This window comes from Gymnoscopelus microlampas (assembly GCF_963454915.1).
Source record: "Gymnoscopelus microlampas genome assembly, chromosome: 5".
Lineage (NCBI taxonomy): Eukaryota > Metazoa > Chordata > Actinopteri > Myctophiformes > Myctophidae > Gymnoscopelus > Gymnoscopelus microlampas.
Genome location: NC_139942.1, coordinates 23491054 through 23512539, shown reverse-complemented (window position 1 = coordinate 23512539; position 21486 = coordinate 23491054). Strand labels below are relative to the sequence as shown.

Genomic DNA, 21486 nt, shown 5'->3' with positions numbered 1-21486 from the left:
ACATTCTCAGCCCAGAATGTACAGAATGTTTGAGTCACATCTTTCCTCTGATTTCTCTGCATATATATATTATAGACAGTTTAAAGCGCCTTTATCCAAAGCACTTTCCAATGCGTGTTACCTTCACCCATTCGCATACTGTATTGACAGCAGAGACATGAAGCCAGGAGGAGCCGGGAATAGAACTGAGTAGAGAGAGTCGCTCTACCTCCTGAGTCTCTGCCGCCCCACAGTTGACATGGTACACCCTGTCCCTGATGGTGTAATTCATGACTATATGTTAAGTCTGCTGCCTTTTGATTGCATCATTCGCCTGAATTGAGTAAATTACTGTAGATTAGCATTGTTGGATTGTTTGCTTAAGTCGTTTTTGCAGTTTGATGCTAAACCATGAATCATATTGCACACACATACTGTACACACACACACACACACACACACACACACACACACACACACACACACACACACACACACACACACACACACACACACACACACACACACACACACACACACACACACACACACACACACACACACACACACACACACACACACACACAGGGATACCTGGGAAAGTCCTCGTCCTGCCAGAATTCATCTTTCACCTCCATGTTGTCCATGCGTAGTGTGACCTCTGCTGTACCCATCCTCTGCCAGGACAGGCTTCAGCTCACTGTGAATGACACAGGACAGATCAATATCAACACATGCACGCACGCATGGATGATGGTTCTGTCTAAGCATTAGACAGAACCATCATCCTGTAACACAGTAGACAGAACCACTGCCCCAAAACCACTTATTTAAGATTTTGTTTCATTAATCACAGGACGTTGTGCTGAGGATGTACAGGGCAAAAATTGTCAATTTAAATTTAACAGTGTACCAATGGACCCTGGCAAGTACCCTATTTTCCCTCAGTAATTCATAACTTCATACAAATTCAAACCGTTAGACACCTGGCAGCAGAACACAACACAACCACCACAATCTTTTACAGGTGAATTCTCGAGAATCAACACAAAACCAACGTTCGTCAAACAACGAACAACAAAAAAACACTTTTAAATTTTTTTCACCGGTTAGTGTGCATTGCACAAACATGTTCCAGTGTATGTTTTGCTATGGGCAAGGACTGTGATGATAAAAAAAGTGTGTTTACACGGTAAAATCCGTTTTTAATTTAACTGAGCGTGTACACATTTGTACAAATTTAACACTCTCAGTCACAAATAGATAAATGAACACTGATGATATTACCGTGCACCTTCCACACAAGGACACAAAGTTATTAACCATCACGTTTTGAGCCAAACGTCCATAAGTGGTAGCGTTGCTGATCACGTGAGCTTTCAGTATTATATAACCAAACAATGAATCAGAAATAAGAGAAATATCCGCTTATTGTTGCCAGTCCATTTCTTTGCTGAACAACACATGGTATAAATCATGTCACGTGGTCTGTTCTGTGTTGCTGGCCACCGAGGCACGAGGAGCAGTCATGCATCTCTTGTGTGTGAAAGACTAGGGACCCCCGCGCGCACACACACACACACACACACACACACACACACACACACACACACACACACACACACACACACACACACACACACACACACACACACACACACACACACACACACACACACACACACACACACACACACACACACACACACGGTCCAGCCATACAGTACATCAGATCTTTCCATTGTCCATTTGTCCACTGATATGGTACTGATGTTTCATACTGCCAGACACATTTTTCCGGGACATTCAGCAAATGGGGCCTAAAAGGCCACTTGCACCAGGGATCACATGGTGAGCGGGCCGTAGAGTTGTCGGTGAGGGTGATTGTGTCTGAAATGTTTTCCAATGTACGACTCTATGCGATTGTTCTGCTAATTCACAAGGCTTTAAAAAGAGCAATATGATGAAATAGAACTTTTTGTTATGAAAAAGATCCATCAAGGGGAATTCTCATCTCCTCTGTTACTAAGTGAAGTATCTCAGTTTACACTTTGAGAGATTTCTACATGAGCACACCATAACGCATCCTATGCTTTCACTGTTAAATGTGGAGCAAGAGAGGGATGTACTGTATTGTAGATACCGGTATGCAAGAATCAAGATCGTTTCTTGAGCTACATCATGTCCAGTCTGCGTCAAAAGACTCACTGTTCAAAGTCATGACCTTGTAATTATAAGAGTCCTTCTTATGTGGGGTAAAGAGACATTCAGTCATGCAGAATAATATAGGTCTTCAAAGAGGCCACTTGCAACAGCTGCAGCAGTTGTGGGCATTATTTGTTGTCTTTATTATTGCTGTATTATTACATTTTTCAAGTTGTGTGTTATAGTGTTCTCCAATTATTTCCAGCTTGTTTTGCACAGTAATTGTTCATGCGGGTCCATGAAGTGTAAGTGAAACTGAACTTTAAAATATTCTAGTTAAGAAAAAACATGAGATCAATTTTGCTGCGTGGGATGCGAATACATGACCATAAGCATCTCAAATCTAATCAACATGCACAGAGGGAAGCGTATAATTCTAAGCTCATGATACCGTAAACTTCATTAACCCCGCTAATCGTGTGACTGGCTGAGAACAAACTAGAAAATTCACACAGAAACACAAGATTAGCGCGTGTATGCTTTGTTATCAGCACAGATGTCATTTGCCAGAGCGCCAGCTGCTCATATAGTGTATTACTGACTGATGTACACAGAAGCAACGTTTGCGTGGGATTTATGTCCAGATGGCGGGCCGGTTCTACTAAACACATCCTTCACTCTATTCCCCCAAGTTAACTCTGTCTAGCAAACTTAGAGTGAAACATTTTATCTCAGAGATGGGGCGGAGCGTGATTTTTAGTTTTCTTAACCACTTAAACCCTATACACTGACCGGAGTCCCTCAGGGCTCTATACCAGTGTATTTTCTGTTTTTGATCTATAGATTAAATATCTTTGCTGAAAATAGCTGATCTACAAGCTCACAATGTGGGTTTAAGTGGTTAATGAAACTGATAAAACTGTTTTTTTTAAAAATGTACTTCATTGACCCCGTTTACTCAACAGTGACTAGAAAACAATTAGGTACCTGTCCTCCCCTAACTAATACCAGCTACTGAGTGAAAAAGGTGCAATCACCACACTGACAATGATGCATTTTCAATTAAGGACAAGGGATGACGTGTTTCACTTGTTATGAGCATAGGTTTCCATTATTAAGGTGTGTGTGTGTGTGTGTGTGTGTGTGTGTGTGTGTGTGTGTGTGTGTGTGTGTGTGTGTGTGTGTGTGTGTGTGTGTGTGTGTGTGTGTGTGTGTGTGTGTGTGTGCGTGCGCGCGCGGTGTGTGAGAGTGAGAGAGAGAGAGAGAGAGAGAGAGAGAGAGAGAGAGAGAGAGAGAGAGAGAGAGAGAGTACCTCATATAACACAAGGACCATCCATTCAATGTTTGATGGATGGAGAAAGACATTGTGTTGGCAAATCTTGAATCGCATTAGCAGAATGAAATGGAGCATTTAATGTCATTGAGTAGTCAATTGAAGCAGTGCTCTGCTGAGTGCATTGTCTAGTCAGTCTGCCATGGAGCACAGCAGAGAAAGGACTTCATCACCCAAGAACCCAACGAAATGTTAGACAATAGACATCACAGCAAGACGCTCACCTTCAAAGAAGTCTTCTCCTTTTGCCAAATGTTTATCTTTGTCTTTGTGTTGCCTCCTCTTTTCCTCTTTTCTTTGGACCTCTTCCTTAGAGGTGTCCAGGAGCGAGGGCCATCCTTGGTGACATGTGCAGGTGAGGCAGGCGCGTGGGAATCAGCGCTGGTGGGGTTTTCAGTCAGCTGTTTGCTGAGAGAACGCTGGTGATGTTGCTGCTGACAGAAGCTGAGAGGCAGTCTGGGGCAAAGAACGGGTGAGAGAGCTTGGATAGTCACACAACATCACGCACCACCATCCTGCTCCCATCCTTATGTGTACCTCAGTGGTCCTCAGTCAGTCAGTTGAGTTTCATACTGTTTCTTTTGGATAAAAGGTCATCGTCAGCCCCACACATTTAGAATCACCTGTTTTGTTTCTCTGCCAGGAGCTCTGTGAATCCACCTCCCCTCTGCTCCTCTCCTCTTCGCTGTTCACCAGTTCTAATGCCCCCAGGTTTTAATCCTGCTGTGGTGACGTCATTATGATGGAAGCTGTGTTGTGGCGGTTATGTAATGTAAACACCTGCCTACCTTCTCCGTGGATCTCTCTCTTTTCGGCTGAGTGAAAAAGTGCACATACCCTCATGTCCTGATCAGCTGTTTTCCTGTCTCGAGGTCCATTTCGAAAGTGGAGTCACAGTGTGATATTGTGTTTATCGCTCACAAGCTGTCAAAGATGGACACCTCTATTGCACCGCTGTTCCCTGGCAACAGCATCTCTCTCTCCCTTCTCTCTTACTCTCTCACGCTTACCCTCTCTCTCTCTCTCTCTCTCTCTCTCTCTCTCTCTCTCTCATTTCCTCCCCCATCTCTTTTAAGCGCTCTCGCTCTTGATAAACTCCTCCTCTGAATAAATCCCTCCCTTCTCTTACTCTGTGACTGTGATGCTTCCATCCCACTGGTGGTCCCCATCCCCCTCCCCTCTCTCTCTCTCTCTCTCTCTCTCTCTCTCTCTCACACACACACACACACACACACACACACACACACACACACACACACACACACACAGCTGTACTAAGCCCTGGCCTGTGTCAGTAAATACAGAGTAGCATCCCTCTGGCACTGTACTCCCCCAGAGAGGCAGCCTGTCTGCTCCCCTCTCACTATTGGCTGCTTGGCTGAATTGCTTCTTAAGGTGTGCTTACAGTGTTCTATTTATAACACTACTTTGAACACTCGGAAATGCCTCAACAGGCCCAGACTCATGCATGGTTGCGAAAAACCATTTGTTTCACTGTGAATCTTTAAGGCTGGTATAGGATATTCCATTTTATGACAGATGTTTAAGACACCTCTTTTTCATACACCAGATCAACAAGAACTTGCTTAGTAAATATATTGATTGATTGAATAATGTCTACAAGTGAGTTACAATATGAGTAAAGTTCTTACTCCTAAAGGAGAACTACTATACAGATGTCACTCCTGGCCTGTGGGCTCCCAGTAACACCTGGCAGATGCCAAATACCTATACCAATGTTTTGCAAAGTGGTGTCCAGAGACCCCCAGGGGTCCTTGAACAGGCTTCAGGGGGTTCCCAGCCAATTGAGGAGTAGTAAACTATATTCAACTTTAATTACAAAAAAGAGGACTACTCTAACAATATAACCTCTATGAATCTATTTCTCATGCCTAATTATTATGTATGACATTTGTATTCTCATTAATCATACTCATTAATTGATAATGTGTAAAAAAATAACACAAATCTTGCTGTTGCTAGCTACAGTATGAACAAGTTTAATCTGCAACACAAATATGAAATGGGGGTCCCTGCTTCATCTCTCTCTCAGCTAAGGGGTCTGTGGCCTGAAAAATGTTGAAGACCCCTGAAGTAGCCCAGAATAATTTGAACTAGGGGTCCAAGGGGTAATGAAAGTCAACTTGGGGGTCCGTGGCATGAAACATGTTGAAAACCCCTGGTGTAATGGCAGGTGCCAGTAGGACAGATAGGCTACCACTCAGGTCTTATGGTGTGCCAGTGGCACCTACAGATGCCATGCTTGACAATCATTTTATAGACATAATAAGGAAACACATGTAAAAGGGATGATTACATTTCCATGTAGAATTGCTGTGCAGCAGCGAGCCTCTATCTGCAGATTCTGCACCCTCTATGGATTGTTAAAATGTTTGTGAGGTATTATTAAATGGAATTGTTTCGATTTGTATTTTATTTTCTATCCCTCAGCACTTACTGGAGATCCCCCGGCCTCAACCATAATAATTAGGTCACTGCAACATTTCCTTTTTGCATGTTAACTTACCTTACACTAGATGGTAGTAGAGAACACGCATGAGTTGTCTTTTTACCACCGGATGCACGGCTAGGACCGCTACAATGGACAGAACTTTCACCATATGTTTTGCAAATCTTTGTCTCCCATTGAGAACACTATTTTAAAAGATGAAGGGGCACATCTTCAAATATAGCTGTATATTGATATTTTTGCCTGCTGGTTAAATAAGATAACTTAAAGGTCAAACTGGTTTATTTAGCATTGACACAACTTAAAAGGTTTCTGCACAGGTTACCTCATCAGTGGGTAGAAGCAGCATTAACATGACTTTAAATCTAACAAAGGCACCTCAAATATGTATATGTATCTTTTACTTTCTGTATCAATATTTCTTGCTATAATGAAGAGCTGAAACTAAGATAAATGTACTCTTGTATACCTGTAGGGCTATATGGGATGCAACAAATATCAGTTAACCTTGAACCCAGAGATGATTTGTTAAAAAAAAAAAATACTAAAGATTAGCCTAGTCTGTGATGTTCTTAATTTACACTCCTGTCTATAAACCTTGCATCATTAAGGAAGTCATAACTTCATACAGTTCTTGTGTTATTTATGATAAAGGTCCCATGTGGTTTGGTGCACATTGGAAAGAGGTCACATCAAAACAAAGTGAACATAAAAGTTCTATTCAGAGAAATTAAAAAATCAGGTTGACATGAAATCTCCATTTTCAATTTATGAGGGATTGAAAGTTCCAACTTCCAAGACGATATACAGAACAAATTTTAAATAAGATATTGGAAATACACATTTCATACCCTGCGCACCCAAAGGGTTGAATGACAAGATTTCATGGCAAGCAATTTCATGCCTCAACCAAGAATGATTTATGAACGCTGTAAGGCTGATGCTTTATTCTTTACGTAAATAGCCTTTAGTATTGCAATATCTATGGTTTGGAGTTTAAGTATCGTCATTAACCTAATCTAATTAACAGGTTTCCTACATGAACCTTGGTAGTTGTAAATAATCGTACGCGATTACTCAGATGAAAATGCAGTACTCAAACAAATGTGATGCTTTTCTTATACGTTTAAAATGAAACATTTCTTGCCTTAAACAAGCATAAACCGTACTCACCAAGTGTTATACATCAAATACAAATGATGCAAAAAAAGCTTCAGATTTGATTTATTTCTCAATGATAGACACGTAGTAGTCTCAACTTTGTAATGTTCAGTCGTTTACCATTTCATAATATATTATTTTTCAAAGAAAGTGACAAATTCACCATACACTATCAAATGCTTGTTTTTTTAATTGCTTTTCACCCATTATAACCTGCATCTCATATGTTACTGGTAGAGTATAAGCAGCGTCTATCCAGAGTAAGGAAAAAAAGTTGAAAAGGCAATTCATTGATATGAATGAATTTTATTTGTATAGCGCTTTTCCAAACATAGTTACAAAGTGCTTTACATGTTAAAAACAGCAAACATTAGAGACAAGAGAAAAAAATTGGGGAAAAAATTAAAAGTAAGAAAACATAAAAACAGCATTTGTAGTCAGCCCATAAAACAATCCTATATACAAACGCGTTTTCAAAAGAGATACTGGCACCCTGCCTGAATGGCAAGGCTGTCAACATAGGATGATGCATTTCTTCGGTCTTGGTTCACACCAGCTCATTGTTAGTTTTGTAAAACCACATCAGCGATCCCGATTTTGTCGTGCAGCCTATGGACAAACAAATCAGCTTATTAGCATAAAAAAGGCAATAAAAATCCAGAATACATTTAACAATGTAATTATTTGCAGAAGTTCTATCTCAGAGTCTCAATTGTCATCACTTGCACTCAGTAGCAGAACTGGACATGGTTATCCTCATTGAAAGACATGCACTCCTGCATCTTTGAAATTGACTTCATGATGCGACACAGAAAGACTTACACTCAGAGCACCACAAAAAGTTATCAACATCAGGGCACGGTACTCCTCGTTTCCAACGTGTGAACCCTCACTGTATGGATACGGCCATGTCCAGGCTGTCAACATAGGGATGATACAGATCTTCAGTCTTGGTTCTCACCAACTCATTGTTGGAGGTGTTGTAAACCACATCAGTGATCCTGGTTTTGGCATGCAGCCTGTGGACAAATGAACCAGCTTATTAGCATAAAAATGGCAATAAAAATATAGAATACATTTAACGATGAAATTATTTGCAGGAGTTCTATCTCAGAGTCTCAATTGTCATCACTTGCATTCAGTAGCAGAACTGGACATGGTTATCCTCATAGAAAGACATGCACTCCTGCATCTTTGAAATAGACTTCATGATGCGACATTAAAACTTACACTCAGAGCAACACGAAAGGTTGCCAACATCCAACTTCAGGGCACGGTACTCCTCGTTTCCACCGTGAACCATCACTGTATCGATACGGAAAGGTCCAGAATGTCAACATAAGGATGATGCTGTTCTTAAGTCTTGGTTCTTACCAACTCATTGTTGGAGGTGTTGTAAACCACTTCAAGTATCCTGGTTTTGGCATGCAGTCTGTGGACAAATGAACCAGCTTATTAGCATAAAAAGGCAATAAAAATATAGAATACATTTAACAATTAAATTATTTGCAGGAGTTCTATCTCAGAGTCTCAATTGTCATCACTTGCACTCAGTAGCAGAACTGGACATGGTTATCCTCATAGAAAGACATGTACTCCTCCTGCATCTTTGAAATGGACTTCATGATGAGACATTGAAAAACTTACTCAGAGCACCATGAAAAGTTGCCAACATCCAACCTCAGGGCACGGTACTCCTCGTTACCACCGTGAACCCTCACTATGGATACGGCCAGGTCCGACCTAGGAGAAAATGTTCTCAATTCAGCATGCAGTCAAACAAAGTTGTCTGCTCAATGGTTGATGGATTAACAGCACATGTGTTAACGTGTCAGAGTAACTATGACAAATCCTAACATGGGTAGGTCAAAAACGTTAAACCAAAACGGTCAAACATCAACCTACCTAAGGTCATATTTTCATCACCCACATGTCACATTCATGCTCAGATGACCGAAGGATGAAGCATAAATACTTTTTTTTTCATTAAAGGTGGATCTGAGCTTAAGTCTTGAATTTTTTCACTTCCTTGGTAGCTTTTATTACATTTTAATATTTTTTCATCAAATTGAGGGTCATTTCAACAGATGAGCATATGTTTTGCTCACCTTTGTGTTTGCAGGAGGGCTCCCAAGTTGTACCTCTGGTCCAGGGTTAGTGAATTCTACACCCTGAACCAGCACAGCCCATTGTTGCAGGTGTTGTAGACCACATCCGTGATCCTGGTTTTGGCGTGCAGCCTGTGGACAAATGATCCAGCATATTAGCATATAAGCAATACAAATAGAGGATACATTTAACAATGCAATTGCAGGACTGTTATATCTCAGAGTCTCAATTGTCATCACTTGCACTCAGTAGCAGAACTGGACAAGGTTATCCTCACAGAAAAGTCATGTAGCTCTGCAATTCTTAAGATACCTTCATTCAGGTCTGATGTATTGCTCACCTTTGTGGGTGCAGTAGGGTGGCCAAGTTGACTTCATACTTCCTCTTCTTGTGGTAGGGCTCGAGTTTCCCAGTAGTCCCTCGAAATACCTGCATGGGGCAAAAGGAATAGAGTAGTTTTACATGAGGAAAATGTCCTTAATGGCAGCTGTAATCAACAGCTCAAATGTATGCTTGAGCAATCAGTTCTCCAAGGTGTTATCCGCATATTTACATCGGATTCCATTAAAGTCATCATGTCACTCAAGCATTTATCATGTACTGTATAACAGTGGTTCTCAAAGTGGGGTCTGGGAACCCCCAGGGGTCCTCAAGGGGGTTCCAGGGGGTCCCCAGCAAAATGATTTAACATTCAAATTAGTTGCACCACTTTAACCCAACATACATCTGTTACTTGAACAGTTAAGATAGATCTGCCATTTTCACAATCTTGGGAAAAAAGGTTTTAAAAAAACATTTTAACAAATCTTGTATGGGGTCCCTCTCTGGCACACAGTATTTTGGGGGTCCAGCGGTGTAAAGTAACTATAAGTACATTTATTGAAGTACTGTACTTGCAATTTAACTTTTTCTCTAAAAAAAATCTAAACTTTGACTCCACTATAATTATTTGAAATCTGTAGTTTCTTTGTAGATTGATTACAAAACAAAACGTACATTAACCACTTCAGCCCTACATACATTTAGACCATTTGAAAATAGCCGATATAAAAGCTCACAATGCGTCCCGATGCGATACATGGTGAGCTTCCAGATCTGTTATTTTCAAAAGATTTTTTATACGTTTGAAAGGTTGCGAAACAGGACATTCTGCATGAGTACTTTCTACTTTTGGCACTCTAAGTACATTATTATAACAATACTTTAGTACTTTTACTCAAGTATTTTTTTAATTCCGGACTTTACTTGTAACAAGAGTATTCTTACATTGCAGTATTGATCCTTTTCTTACTATACTTTAACTTAAGAAATGTGAGTACTTTTTCCACCACTGTGGTTGCACACGTGAGGTCTAACCAACGTGGGTTGATGCTACCATTAGCCACATAGCTAGACCAAGCTATTGCAGTCTGCTGCTGTGTTCTAATGCCTGTGATCTAGTGAACTCAACACTGTCATCATTACGACTCACAGCCAGATCATTTCATACAGCATAGATAGTTCAACATTGTGCTCATACATAAATATACAGGCAAGGCAACCTAAACAAGACAATGACATTGAAAAACGAAAAGTCATCAAATAAAGAGCGATTTTAGCATCAATTATGTCTTACAGTAAAGAAAAGCATGGACAACTATGATGATTCATCATGTATTTGTAATATGAACACATGAATGTGATAATGATGGATAAAGATTCTCTACTAAACACACGTACCATTCTGACGAGCAGCGCTGATGGAAAGAACGAGGTAGAAGAACCGTAAGGGTTAATGGGAAGTTTGAAGCAGCGTTGCCAGACATTGCGAGAGAAATAAGCAACTAGGTCTATGAAAACAAGCCCAAAAGAAGCGACTCGGTGCACAGCACATGAGCACTTTAAACCTATTATTTATGCATTGGCTTTTTGAATATAGCCAATCTACGAGCTCTTTTTTCTTTTTTTTTATTGAGCTTGAAATAAAATGTGGAATATATGACTATTTGGAAGATTTTTGAAACATTCGAACAACACAAATCTGGCACAAAACATTTTCAGATGGGGGTTTGGGGACAAATACTATACATATTAATTTTGGGGTCCATGACATGAAAATATTTGAGAACCACTGGTTTGAATAATAATAATCCCAAACAAGCCCAAATAAGGAACAAGCCCAAAAAAACGTACTTTACAAGCAACCTTACAGAAAAACAAGATCAAAGTCGCTTATAATAAGCGGACATGGCAACACTAGTTTGAAGTGAACTTTTCTTCTTCTTACTTCAGTTTTATGGTGGTTGTCATACATAATCGTTGCGTTACCGCCATCTACTGGATTATGACAGCTTTTCACAGTGCAAACTTTACAGTGTCACTGTCCGTCCACCCATCCATCCCATTATAAGCCAGACCTCTTTTTTTTTCTGAGTTCATTTAAGTTCTTCCCTCAGTGTATTATCAAAATCTTCTCCAGTTACGTCCAGAATGTTCAAGAATCACCCATTCACCCTGCATTTCAACAGCACAAAAATGTCAATGAATGTGCCTTATTGTACCAGAAATATGCATATTATTAGAATAAACATAGGCCGTCAGATGACCCCCCCCCCCCCAACTTGCAGAATTTGTGCCTCTACAGTCTTCTACACAATTACTTCAAATACATACAATTGATACTACTTACAGATTATATACAATACATATGGCTTGCCTGGGATTAGCCCTAGTTAACCCCCATGTAAAGCCTGTGCCACAAGTAGCGCATTGTCCTTCTAGACAGCAGTGTACCTAAACTATCTAGCCATCACATTATGTTGAATGATTTAATAACTGTATATTCTCTCCACACACACACACACACACACACACACACACACACACACACACACACACACACACACACACACACACACGTAGGCTATATTCCTTTTTCTTTTAAAATGTTATGCTAACTTAATTTTTTATTCAATTCTTTTCTTTCAATTGAATGATCCCTGTTTTTGCCCCCGAGACAGCATGTCCCGCTGTCACCCTTAACCTGACCCAGTGACGTGTGACATTCCCAAAGGTTTTCAAGATCACCCTTCCACATCACATTTCAGTCCAGACAGTGCACAATAGCAACCGCTCTTTCTGCTTGGCTAATTTAGATTACTTTACTTTACCTTCCTTTTATTTATTTTTATGCATTCATATTATAGGGACAGGAAGAATAGTATTGTGAATATCTGGAAGTGCTGTGGATCTAATTTAATAGTTTGGCGAGTCACTCTGGATAAGAGTATCTGCTAACTGCAATCAATGTAAATAAATATGAAATCATCTTTTACAAAAAAGATCTGTGCAGGGATAGTATGAGAGCAAGAGTGTGTTGTTGTTCTGTTGTTGTTTTTTTTTGTATCTGTATAACAAATTGTTTGTCATTGTCTTTTCTTGTTTTATATTTTGTAGTTGTTTATACTCTGATTTGTTTATCATTTTACTAAGAATTCCAATAAAAGTTTGAAATAAATAAATAAATATGAAATCCAATTATCATGTAGAAAAAACAAAACAAAACAAAACATAATAGTTTATAATAACGACATCTCCTATCATGAACTCTTGATGGCAAGTTACAACTTATAATGAGTGCAGTTTGTGAACAAAGTCACACAAATCACAATGCAGTGTCCAATGGTGAAGCTGCACTATATAGGTTGGCTGCCCATGTGTGAAGATGGTTTATGCCTCATTTGGCCAAATGAAAATGGGCTTCTGTTTTGTGACATCATGCATGTAGCGACTTGGGCTGTGATTGGTCTACTTTTGAGAGGACATACATACATACATATCTAGGCAGCTAGGCCTACAGTAAAAACAGCAATAGGTGGCAGTTTTGGAAAGGTGTAAGTGAAGAGCCTTGTGTGTATGTGTCGTGGAACTTAAAGGAGTAGTTCACCCAAAACATGACTGAGTCAGTGCTGAAAAGATGTATTACTTTAACCATGGGAGAGCACATTACGTATACTGTAAGTTGGGCCCTATGGATCAAAAAATGATCTCTCTTTTACAGAACAGATTCTCAATATTGAATGATGGCTGCAGTGTAGAGTGAGTGACAATTAGACACTGAGCTGGGTGTGACTACACACCTGTTGTGCTTCGTCATCGATGCATCACAGGATAAATCAGCCACCACAACGTCCAGACAGTCCATTACATCTGTTCTCATGTATCAGTATCCTGTGTAGCAGTGCAGCTTCTGCAGTTTCAGTTCCAGTTTAGACCATGGCATGGCAAGCAGCACATGATGATTTTGTAAAGCTCTGAAAATAAGTCAGTGAATTAAGTATCCAAGTTCTGTTGTCTGTCCACCACCATTGAGCCTGTCACAATGTCCTTCAAGTAGTTTCTTTATAGTTCTCAAATGGATATGTTTTGGTATGAAACACTTCAAATCTCCCCAAACAATATTTGTCATTATACTCCCCTGATGATGTTTAAATATAATATCACTGCAATACCAATATGCCACCATATGTTCATTTGTATATTAGCACATTGAAAAATAAAATGTTAATGCATGTCTTCTTGTACAATTACAGTTCCTTTGGTTATGCGGCTGATGACTTTGTCAACCTCATTCTCATTTATTTACCCCATGACACTTTTTAAACATACTGTACAAACTGATCCCTTCTACACAATCTGGCTTCATTCCACAGAGGAAAGGAAAATCATTTGAACAGATTCAGTCTAATAAGATGATCTCAAATCTTACGAGCTTAATACACTAGAGAGGCTAAAATCCACTAGAGAGCGGCCCCTTCAGGTCAGCGGTCACCAAGGTGGCAAAAGCCTGGCATGCCAGAATTTCACTAATCCTTGGATGTAGAGGAAAGGGAGTCGGCCAGCAACAGCATGCTGTAGACTGGGATGCTTTACCACTTTCAACCTGACGTCCCCATTTTCGGCATGTCATTATAGCCGAAGATTTTCAAAAATGATAAATAATTGTGATAACCGCTTAAGCCCTTTAAAATAGGGCTAGAGCTTAAAGGATGACTTCACCGATTTTCAACCTATCTTCATATAATTGGTCCTCCTCACTAATACTCAGGATAAAATGGTACAATTCTTTCTACTCTGTCTGTGTCTCAGAGGAGGGCTGTGGACAGTTCAGAGTCCCGTCTACCAGTGACATCATCAATGGGGAATCCAAGCTAACAGAAACTGCAGGCTTTCGATTCCTGGAAAGTTGCAATGCAATAAAAGAAGCCATTGTTCTCGTGTTAATAAAAATCTAAATAAAAAATGTGAAATCTTGTTGGGAAAAAAAATCATGCCTAACGATGATGTCACTGGTAGACGGGTTTCTGGACTGTCCACAGCCCTCCTATGAGACACAGACCGAGTAGAAAAAAATGGTACCCTTTTATCATGAGTATTAGTGAGGACCAATTATATGAAGATAGGTTGAAAAACGGTGAAGTCGTCCTTTAAGTGGATGAACCTATTTTATACTTAAATATGAATATATATATATATGAATATATGAATTGGATACGGTGGAGGTCCAATCAGAGTGGTGTAAAGTACCTTAAAGTAACCCTAAAGTGCTTTATCACAAGTGGTGAGTGGCTGGGGATGGGTGGCCAATAGATGCACTGTACCAGCAAGCATCAGATACTGTACTTTCCCTAACCACTGCAGCGTTGCTGTCACACATTGTGCCCTGTATGTGCCTACATGACCAGAATACGCAAACCAATCTGATTACATACTGTAGTATCATACAAACAGAAAAAGTATTATATTACAATTTGGTTTAATTCCAACCCTGGGGATTTTCCTTATTGAATCCCACATATAGCTACTGGCCCCTACCGTTTAGAGGTTAGAAGCAATAGTTTGTTAACTTGGGTAGCCAATAGCTTACATGTGTGTGCCTTGTGTGCCAAGGCGAAGAGCATTGTTAGTAGGCTGGCCATTATGAGCTAAGCTCTTGAGCCCAGTCATAACACATTGATACTCATATCCCATTATCATATCAGTCAGTGGCCAGAGGTTTCGATTTAGAAAGTCACCAAAGACGGCAGCTCTTATTCATATGCTGATATTACTTTGGCTGCATTTAAACTTGACCAAGGTTTTCCTTTGTGGGTGACTGTGTTCCTTTCCAGGGCCTCGCTGCCACCCCCTTGGACTGATTCACATCCAGGAGAACTATAGCCATGGCATTCCTTGTGAAGCAAATGCTGGGCGATAAGATAAAGAACATGACGGGTGGAGCAGGTGAAAGTTCTGAAGCTGGTGAGGGGAGCCCTGCGGCAAAAGCAGGCATGTCCAGGGAAGAGTTTGAGGCACTACAACAACAACAGATGGAGGAGAAGTGAGTAAATCTCATATTTCCTAAGACATTAGGACTGGGAACACTCCCAAGGAATATTAAATTGTTGTGACGGATGTGGATCGAGTACATGCTTGACCGGAGGTCCAACTGTTGGAATAAGATATATAACTGTTACTGTAATTAAAATCAATCCCGTAACTTGTGTTGAACTCACACACCTAAAACCTGGAATGGAAATACTGAACCTACAATAAACAACTAAATACTGTGACATATAAACACAATGGTGTTAAGTGACTTACGGACTTGACCATAATGCTCTAGCATTTCATAAAAGTTGCCGTTATATAGAGAAGTGATATGACAGACCTACAACAATAAGGGATTAGTGGGTGAAATAAGCCTCTAAGGCTCCCAGGACAAATAGCTCTGCAGCACATCCTACAGCACAAGCCTTGAGAAAACCATCATCACATATGCCAAGAATACAGGTCAGCACTGTATAGAAACATAACTCCATTTATTGAGTTGACTCAAAATATTGCCTGAACTACAAGGGGGACTCAGAGATCACAATGAAACATTAGGTGGGGAAAATTCACTTGAATTGCACAGTATTTTGCAAAGAAGACCAACCATTCAGTAATCCAAGGTATTCCAATGTATAGGCCTATTACATGATTCCATATCAGGTGGGTGTAGCGTTTGTGGGAATAAATAGACTTCTCAAAAGATTATGTGTAGCCAACTGTTGTAGGTTAGCAATAAGTAAAGTAAGTCAGTAGGTTAGCAATACTACAGTATACTAATGTTTGGCTTCCTCTGACGTGTTTCTGAAACGTCAGAGGAAGGCAGTATGGCTTAGCTGCTAGCTTTAGGGGGAGGTTTATTGTCTCTGGCTCTGAAAATATCCTGAGCAGATTATTGTCTGCGCATCCTAAAACTATTCAGGGCTCTCTTCCTGACTGCTACTGTTCTCTCAGACAGCGCACTATAAAACTAATAATGTCATCAGAAAAAAACATTGTTCCTCAGCAAATCTTCTGACAAAACAAATGAAATGGCTTTATTGACTGGCTGGAACATTTAAAAACTAACACGCGTTTGTCAAAGAACTGGCCTGGGGTCAAAACAAGTGGAGTGGATGGGTATAGTGGAGGGTTGATATTATGTTACTGTAAATGTGAAAACCTTGAAACTGCATAAAACATTAAGTTGGTGTGTCATAGCTATGTATGTGTATGTATTTTTATTTGAAATGGTAAATAATGTAATACAGTGCAGAAGCCTCTTGTCTTCAATTTATCTGAAAAGAAGCTTCACGTCCCCTGCAAGGTATACTGGTAAAGTAAAGCATGGGATATATGGGTCTCTCTGTGAACTTAAACCCTACTTGACCGCTAGGCCCTCTGTGCTTTTCTTTGGTGAAAACTGAAAAGAGAGCAGAGAAGTGGGTTGATTGGGTCTTCAGGATAGATACAGTAAGTGAGATCTCTACACTAGCTACATCTAGGTTGAAACATCTAGGTTGACATGAGCTTAAAGCGATGTTCAACTTTGGCAGAACCTTTGGTTTGTAACTGCCTGGCCATGATATATGTAGTAAGTCCAAACTGTTGTTCCTGCGCTCTGAGAATCTCACTTTTAGTATATATTGAGCCAATTCTGCCAATATATAATACATCAAGTCCTGATAAGGTTTTTTCTACATCAGTTTCAGTGGTGGCACTGGTGGTGGTACTGAAACTGATATAGTGATATTGTTGACCTATTGATTTTTGTTGTACAGCACTGTCAAGGTAGCCTAACATGAATACAGCGGTGGGGTGGGAGATGGCTGATTTAAACAGTCACATCTGGCCTGAGTCAGAGCTGGGAGCTCGGTGTGACTGCACACCTGTTGTCAGCTGCACACAGGATAAATCAGCCGCCCCCTACATGTGCACGGGGAGCCTCTGTCCAGCCTCTGTTCCAAACAGCACAACTGTATGCTTCTGGAAATCTCTTAGATTACTACTATTGTCTGGCCCCTGATACCAAACCTGTCATAACAGCATTTTCACTTGCCCAAATATATACCAGGACTTGTTGTGTGCAATTTCTATGTGCTAAAAGTGATGGTTTCACCATACAATCAGAGTGAACAAATTTCTAATGCCGGGTCCTTGATCACAGAGTACAAAAGTAACAGAAAGATGATGGACAATATTTTGACTTATGACCAGCTATATAGCCAGTTCTACCAAAGTTGAGATTGTTTGGTTGAAAGGAGATCTGTGACTTTGTTCCCCCAATGTGTCAAATGTTTTACCTTGTTAATAACATTACGGTAATGTGACAATATGCCAATGATCAGATACCAACCTTCAATGAAAGCTTTACACATGGCCACCTGCTCCCTTATCTGACCTTTAGCCCTTTAATGCATTCTCCTTCTGCCATGACCCTGTTATCAGGGTTTACTTCCAAGAAGCAGTGATCCCTAAGTAGGAATAGGTTCAAACAGTTCATACAGAAACATATTCACCTATCTTCATATAATTGGTACTCACTGATGCTCATTATGGTACAATTTCTGTCCACTTGGTCTGTGTCTCAGAGGTAGGGCTGTGGACAATTCAGAAACCCGCCTACCAGTGACATAATCGGTAGGCAGGTTTGGTCAATTAATTTAATTAAATGTTTTATTAATGCAATAACAATGGCTTCTATTATAGCATGCTAACTTTCCACGAATAGAAAGCCTGTAGTTTCTATTAGCTTGGATTCCCTATTGATGACGTCACAGACCAACAAGTAGACAAACATTCTACCATATTATAATAACCATTATAGAGGGCCAATATGAAGTTGAAATGGGTGAAATGGTCCTTTAATTTAACTCTGAGAGTAAAACTTGACCGTTATGGTTCCGTGGACTATTTAATTACAACTTTGTTATGCTGTTGTTGATGTACAGTATGTGTCTCCTGTAGGGTTGAACGTGACAAGGAGTTTGGCATAAAGAAGGCTGAAAGAGCCAATCTAAGGGTGATACTCAGGGACAAATACAGACTACCAGAGGTAAGGAACACGACCCATTCAAGCCATGACTGCCATAAACAATAAGATTCTATAGACCCAGGGTTACAAACAACTCACTCATTTTTAAAGTTATCATCATGAATTGTTTAGACTGCATATTGTATGTATTTCTTGTAGCGTTGTCCATTGTACCGTTGTTTGTCTAATGTTTGAATATTTATGGACCACAACGGAAACAAGCCTTTGGCTTTTTTGTGATTATCCATTTGGCTTTTCTTTTCTTTTCTTTTTTTTTTACTGTTTGTTGTTTATGCGGCTTTCTTCTCTTCTCACACAGAATGCTGATGATGAAGCAACAGTTAATATGGCTGGGGATGACATTGATGTCCCGGAGGAGCTCTTAAAGATGGTGGATGATGATATTCAAGATGAAGTGAAAAATGAGTCACTTTTTGTCAATATACAAAACATGGATGTGGATGCAATTAAATCCAAGTTAACGAACATGGATGCAAATGAAATGAAAACCAAAGCTCAAACCACGATGACGGAGGTGAAGACGGCTGCTGAGGAGAAGTGTTCCATTATGTGAACACCTAAAGTTTGATTTATACTTTGTCGTGTGCTGAAAATAGCCCATCTAAGTTCACAATGCTTGTAGTGAGCTTATGGATCTGCTATTTTTGGTGCACTATACACTGCGTGTAATGACATTCCCCCCCAGTTTAATCATTGTCAGTTGTCCTCCCCCTCACTCTTGACCTGGGGAGGGTGTGAAGGAGGAAGTGTGAAATTTGCTGTATGACTGAAACCTTAGGCAATGATTGTTCATCAGTGGTAACTGCTAAAGATACGTAACAAAACCGAAATATTCTTTTGAGGTGTCATTTAGTATGATGCTTAATTTCATGCTTGTGTAGGTTTACCATTATGAGTTAATATAGTTATAAGGGCCATTGGTCATTTGATACTATGCACCACACTGTATTTATACACAAAGAAACCCTATTTTGAAAAGTCAAGGAATTTGTATGTGAAAAATGTATTTTAATCTGTTACAAATAGTAAAAAGACTCTTTGATTACAAGCCATTCTTTTTGTGTGGAGAATCAGCTTTGTTTACAAGGTAAAAGGTTAGCAATTAACTGGTCTGACAGCTATTGCCACATTAAGTAATTGAATTAGACTGTTAATGAAGGAACCATGAACCGTAGGTCAGGCGAGGCCATTTTGTACAAGCATGGATCAAATCTAGGCAAAGTGGATAAGAGTTAACTATTTGAATGTTGTGACAAATGAAAAGATTAAAAGCTCAGCCTGAAAACGTGGGATTAAAAGGTAATCAAACAAATTAGGACTTGTTATAGCAATAGGGTCTTCAAAGATGGGGACCTTTCTGCATTTCCTCTAACAGGATCTTATCTCCAGTTAACTGGAATACGTCCAGGAAACAAATAAACACAGACAGACCGTCAGAGACACCCTTTAGGTAGATTATCTCAGGAACTAGGTCACAAAGAGCATTCAAAGACAGGAAGGAGGATTTGAACATATCAACAAGTACAAACTGTAATAGTGAAGGCTATTTTCTGAAACCTCAGCTCAGGTTGGACACATGACAAGTCTCTCAGCCTTTTCACCCTCCCTTTCCTCCAACGCTGTCAGGCCCCTGCTGAAGCCCCTCCCCCTTCCCTCCCTGTAAGCTGACACAGCTCCTTGAAACGTTAGCTGCTTTCCTTTTAATAGGATCATGGGAGCTTAAATTGTCATCTGATAAAACTAAGCTGCTTGATAGCTACACTGCGCCCTCTTAATCAACTAGTGCTCAATTAGGATAATAGGGAAACAAGCAAAGAGGGGTAGCCTTAATATATTAACGTGATAAAATGATTATTAACTTCCTTCACTTAAGTTGTCATGGTACTTTGTTAAACGCTTGAGAGGTATCAGGATCTATCAGGGAATAAGACACAATTGACCTTAAGGTATCTTTCATCCACTCTCCATTCTTACCTGTAGCTCTCCTTTTTTTGATGCTTTGTGAGCTGTGAAATCAACTGAATTTCTCTACGGGCTCAATAAAGGTCTATCTATTTCTCTGCAAGAACACAGAAAAAACACAGAAAAAGTATAACCAGACAGTAAGGTGTTGGGCCACCACAATCATGCTATACACCTGCATGGAAGCATTAGCATTTTTTCCGGCTTATGTATTCAGGTTTTTCCTTTAATTTGTCACCCTTCTTCTGTACATACATGGCCATTGCATATCTATGGTGCAAGTATAAAGAGCATGCTTACTTGTCTGATATGTAGATGGCAGGTTGTCAAAATGTATGATTTGATGTGATGATTATGTCGGATTTTGAAGTCAATAATTTCACATAGCAAAGAATGAATCCATTATGGATTATCTGAAAAGATACAGAATGTACCTTGTGTATACATACCAGTGTGTTGTGTGCATGCCGACACATATGCAGTCAATCAATGGCAGAAATTACGTACTTACTTATATTACTTACTATATCGTATATTAACGCCTGACTGGCAAAAAAGAAAATAAGTAATTGGCCCCCAACTGATCGACTTCAAATTTGGTGCGTGCATTGTCGAGGACACAAGGTAGTGCGGGGCCCAGTGTCGATTCGGTCAGATAGGCGGTTATCCTGCCAATCCAATCGATATGCCCATATATAGACATAATGGAGATCCGGTTGTCCAGAAGTGCCGATCCGACCGATATGCCGTTATATGGGCATGCCGATTTATGGGACCAATCAACTTCAAACTCGGTGTGCATATCCCCGAGCACCCAAGGGAGTGATGCGCCAAGTGGGAAGTTGGGTGGCTCAACAGATCTCCCAAAAATATAGATCCGCAAATCCCCAAATATGGAGTACCATATATTTCCCCCAAAACAGTGGGAAAAAAAAAGTATAACGG

At 40.0% G+C, this 21486-nt stretch overlaps 2 protein-coding genes and 1 long non-coding RNA gene across 5 annotated transcripts in view; 1 reads left to right on the top strand and 2 right to left on the bottom strand.

The window, feature by feature from the left end:
* LOC311046110 (caytaxin-like) overlaps positions 1-4478 on the bottom strand; it is a 14446-nt gene extending 9968 nt beyond the window's left edge. Inside the window, exons 1-3 of one of the 2 annotated variants that reach the window (XM_084058245.1) lie at positions 4081-4478; positions 3682-3913; positions 574-679 (exon numbers count right to left, since the gene is read on the bottom strand). In XM_084058245.1, coding sequence (XP_083914371.1) covers positions 574-653 — 80 coding nt within the window. In that variant the 5' untranslated portion in view covers positions 654-679; positions 3682-3913; positions 4081-4478. Of the gene's footprint in view, positions 1-573; positions 680-3681 lie in introns of both variants that reach the window. The other variant, XM_084058244.1, reaches the window with a different exon arrangement.
* Positions 4479-7393: 2915 nt separating this feature from the next.
* Positions 7394-10954, bottom strand: LOC311045456. Of its 2 annotated transcripts, none has more exons than XR_014600769.1 (7): positions 10917-10954; positions 9538-9626; positions 9197-9328; positions 8736-8831; positions 8319-8520; positions 7911-8107; positions 7394-7697 (listed from the first exon to the last, which is right to left on the bottom strand). It is a non-coding gene; the product is annotated as an uncharacterized lncRNA (long non-coding RNA). The 2 variants fall into 2 exon arrangements; XR_014600770.1 differs by having other exon boundaries at positions 7922-8107.
* A 4443-nt stretch (positions 10955-15397) lies between these two features.
* On the top strand, positions 15398-19132 carry cplx4c (complexin 4c; the record flags this gene model as incomplete). Its single annotated transcript, XM_084056803.1, has 3 exons — positions 15398-15555; positions 18492-18579; positions 18878-19132. 3 exons carry the CDS (start codon positions 15398-15400, stop codon positions 19130-19132), a joined length of 501 nt encoding a protein of 166 aa, XP_083912929.1.
* Between the last annotated feature and the right edge of the window lie 2354 nt (positions 19133-21486).